The sequence below is a fragment of the Ustilaginoidea virens genome, chromosome 5 (genome assembly GCF_000687475.1).
Source record: "Ustilaginoidea virens chromosome 5, complete sequence".
NCBI lineage: Eukaryota > Fungi > Ascomycota > Sordariomycetes > Hypocreales > Clavicipitaceae > Ustilaginoidea > Ustilaginoidea virens.
This window is the reverse complement of record NC_057320.1, coordinates 3,920,295-3,922,967: the sequence shown is the minus strand read 5'-3', so window position 1 is coordinate 3,922,967 and position 2,673 is coordinate 3,920,295. Positions and strand designations below refer to the sequence as shown.

Below are 2,673 nucleotides of genomic sequence, written 5' to 3'. Positions count from 1 at the left end.
TTTCTGCGACTTTCCGATATAATAGATTCTGCCTTTTCGCCCGGCTTTTTAGTAAATACAGCATTTCGCTATAGTAAAACGCTGCCTATATTAGAATATCTAAAATTCGAGAGTCTAGATATCGCCTTAAATAAGAGACTATAGGAGAAAATGTTTCGAGTATTAGAAAAGGTGCCTATTTAGCTATACTAGGTTAGGGCTACTAAGGGTAGAATTCGAGGAAGAATATAGCTATAGATACGAGATATATAAGGTATCCTAGGTTATAGATACTATAGGTCACTTTTGGACCTATAGGCTGACTAACAGCCTGACCTACAGACTGACCAATAGTCTGACTAATAGTCTGACCTACAGACTGACTAATAGGGTGCTTTCCTACCCACCTAGCTGAAAAACGACTAGATTTTTAGATACCTAGGCAGCCCCCTAGAGGCTCCCACATAGGATTTCCCCCCTTCCTATGCTTTTTACCAGTAAATATACGATATTTACTATGCAGTAAAGATTAAGGCTGCAAAACGGGCCCCAGAAGGTGTGCCTAATAGCTAGAAGGAAGTCTTATATAGCCTATAAAAAGATAGCTGGGTTAAGGCCTTATTTTTAGAATTCGAGCAATTAATCGACTTAAATATCTTCTAATTTATACTAAAGGCTAGTATTCCTACTAGTAGGAAGATATTATGCAACCGGCCTATTTTTCGTATAAAGAAAGATGCGAATAATAACCCGGTTAAATATAAGGCACGATTAGTTGTTAAAGGCTTTATGCAGGTATTTAGGTAAGACTTTACGGAGACCTATGCCTCTACTTCGATCCTACTAATATGGAGGATTATCTTTACTTTTATTGCTACAAATAATTAGGAAATAGAGCAGATTGATTTTATTGGTGCCTTTCTAAATAGTGAACTACTAGATGTCAAACGTTTTCGCCTGCTAAGATAATGCAGTATGCGAAGGATAAAGGCAGTGGAATGGTAAAATCGCAGTAAGGTAAAGTAACGGCACAGATAAGATACGAGACTAAGGCGTAGGGACAATCTGATGTGCATTAATTCTGCATACTTGCTTGCATGCATACATCCATACATTCCTTCCCACTATTTAGGTAGGAATATCTAGGGATTTAAATACATAATATTCCAGCATAGAATATCCCTAGTGAAATCAATCTGACGTAAATATCCTGACCATACTGTGATATCATAGATATGTGGCGAAATGTGCATTTGTAGTGCATCGAGATTTGCGACGATAAAGTAGTGTGATCAATTTGTGATGCATCATACATTTGCGCGTAAGGGAATGTGTGTAAGTATTGGGTACTCAACTTTGCTAGCAGCCGCCATATAAATATAAGTACTGAATACTTAATACCTTTTTCAATCTGATGATGCGGCGATGCGTAAGAATTATCGGCGATTAATATCCAAAAATAATAAAATAAAATAACAAATAATTTCATTCTGATATACCCCCCTAGATAGGCTAGAATATAGCTCTATCTAGCTAGTCGGTATCACTCTCGTCATCTTCTATATTTCGTACTAGGTCCTCAATATCTACTAGGCCTAGTTGGTTACGGAAGGTAGTAAATCGTTGACCTATAAGAGCCTTTGTGAGCCCATCTGCTACTATATTATTAGTAGGGATATAAGTCAGGTCGAATAAACCCTACTAATAAGCCTGTCGCAGCCAGCTGTTGTGGATATCAACATGCTTTAATGCAGTGTTAATACGGGGCATTGTTGTTGTTACTAGGCGTATAGCTTGTAGGTTATCGCACTCAATAGTAACCTTATGATCAAGCTTAAGTCCTAGTTGTTCCATAAGACGGGTTACAGATATAGTGGTCTTAGCAGTTGATGATAGTGCTAGTAGCTCTGCTTCGGTGGAAGATATAGTAATGGTGTGTTGTTTAGTGGCTTCCCAACCAATAGGTCCGCCAAATAGGCTGAAGAAAGAGCTCTGGGTAGACTTTCGGGTCTTTTTATCATCGGCAAAAGTAGCATCAGAAGATATTAATAGCTCTTTAGTAGACGGTTGCTGCTGGATATCATCACTTGGTTGTTGTATGACAGTATATTGAATAGCTAAGTAACGTATGATATAGAGGTACATTGTGACCCCTATAGCTAGTAGGTAATGGTAAGGAGAAGGGTTATGTAGATATTCTAAAAGGCGGGAGACTGCTACAGCAGTATCAGGTCGGGTCATAGTGGTTGGGTAATTTATAGAGCCCATAAGCTTTTGGTACTGGTATATCTCGTGTGCCGTAGCGATACCAGTATATTTATTAAGAGGCTGTTCTGGAATTAGATAGTCTTTATGTATAATATTTCTTCCTTTTAAGAAGTCGTGCGCAAGCTTTTCCATATAAGAGTCTTACAATAGCCAGGTCTTAATAGGCCGATGCCGTATAATTCGGATACCTAGGAACCATTTCAGAGTACCAAGATCCTTCATTTTATAGGCTGCTTTTAATTTATTGACAAGGGATTCTGCTTTAGGACGATTCTTTAGTTGAAATAGTACTACTATATCATCCACAAAATAAAAGACTACTACAGTAGTAGTAATCATAATGTAAGGGTCTTCTGTAATAAGAGTAAGGTCGAGGGATATAAGGGTTAATAAAAGCTCTTATTGCCAAAGGTAAGGGGACCTACA

At 38.0% G+C, this 2,673-nt stretch overlaps 1 protein-coding gene across 1 annotated transcript; it reads right to left on the bottom strand.

Annotated features, from left to right (window-relative positions):
* Window positions 1-1,680: 1,680 nt before the first annotated feature.
* On the bottom strand, window positions 1,681-2,124 carry UV8b_06771 (uncharacterized protein; the record flags this gene model as incomplete). The annotated part of the gene is made up of 1 exon (XM_043144268.1): window positions 1,681-2,124. The coding sequence occupies one exon, from the start codon at window positions 2,122-2,124 to the stop codon at window positions 1,681-1,683; it is 444 nt and encodes a 147-aa protein (XP_043000203.1).
* Between the last annotated feature and the right edge of the window lie 549 nt (window positions 2,125-2,673).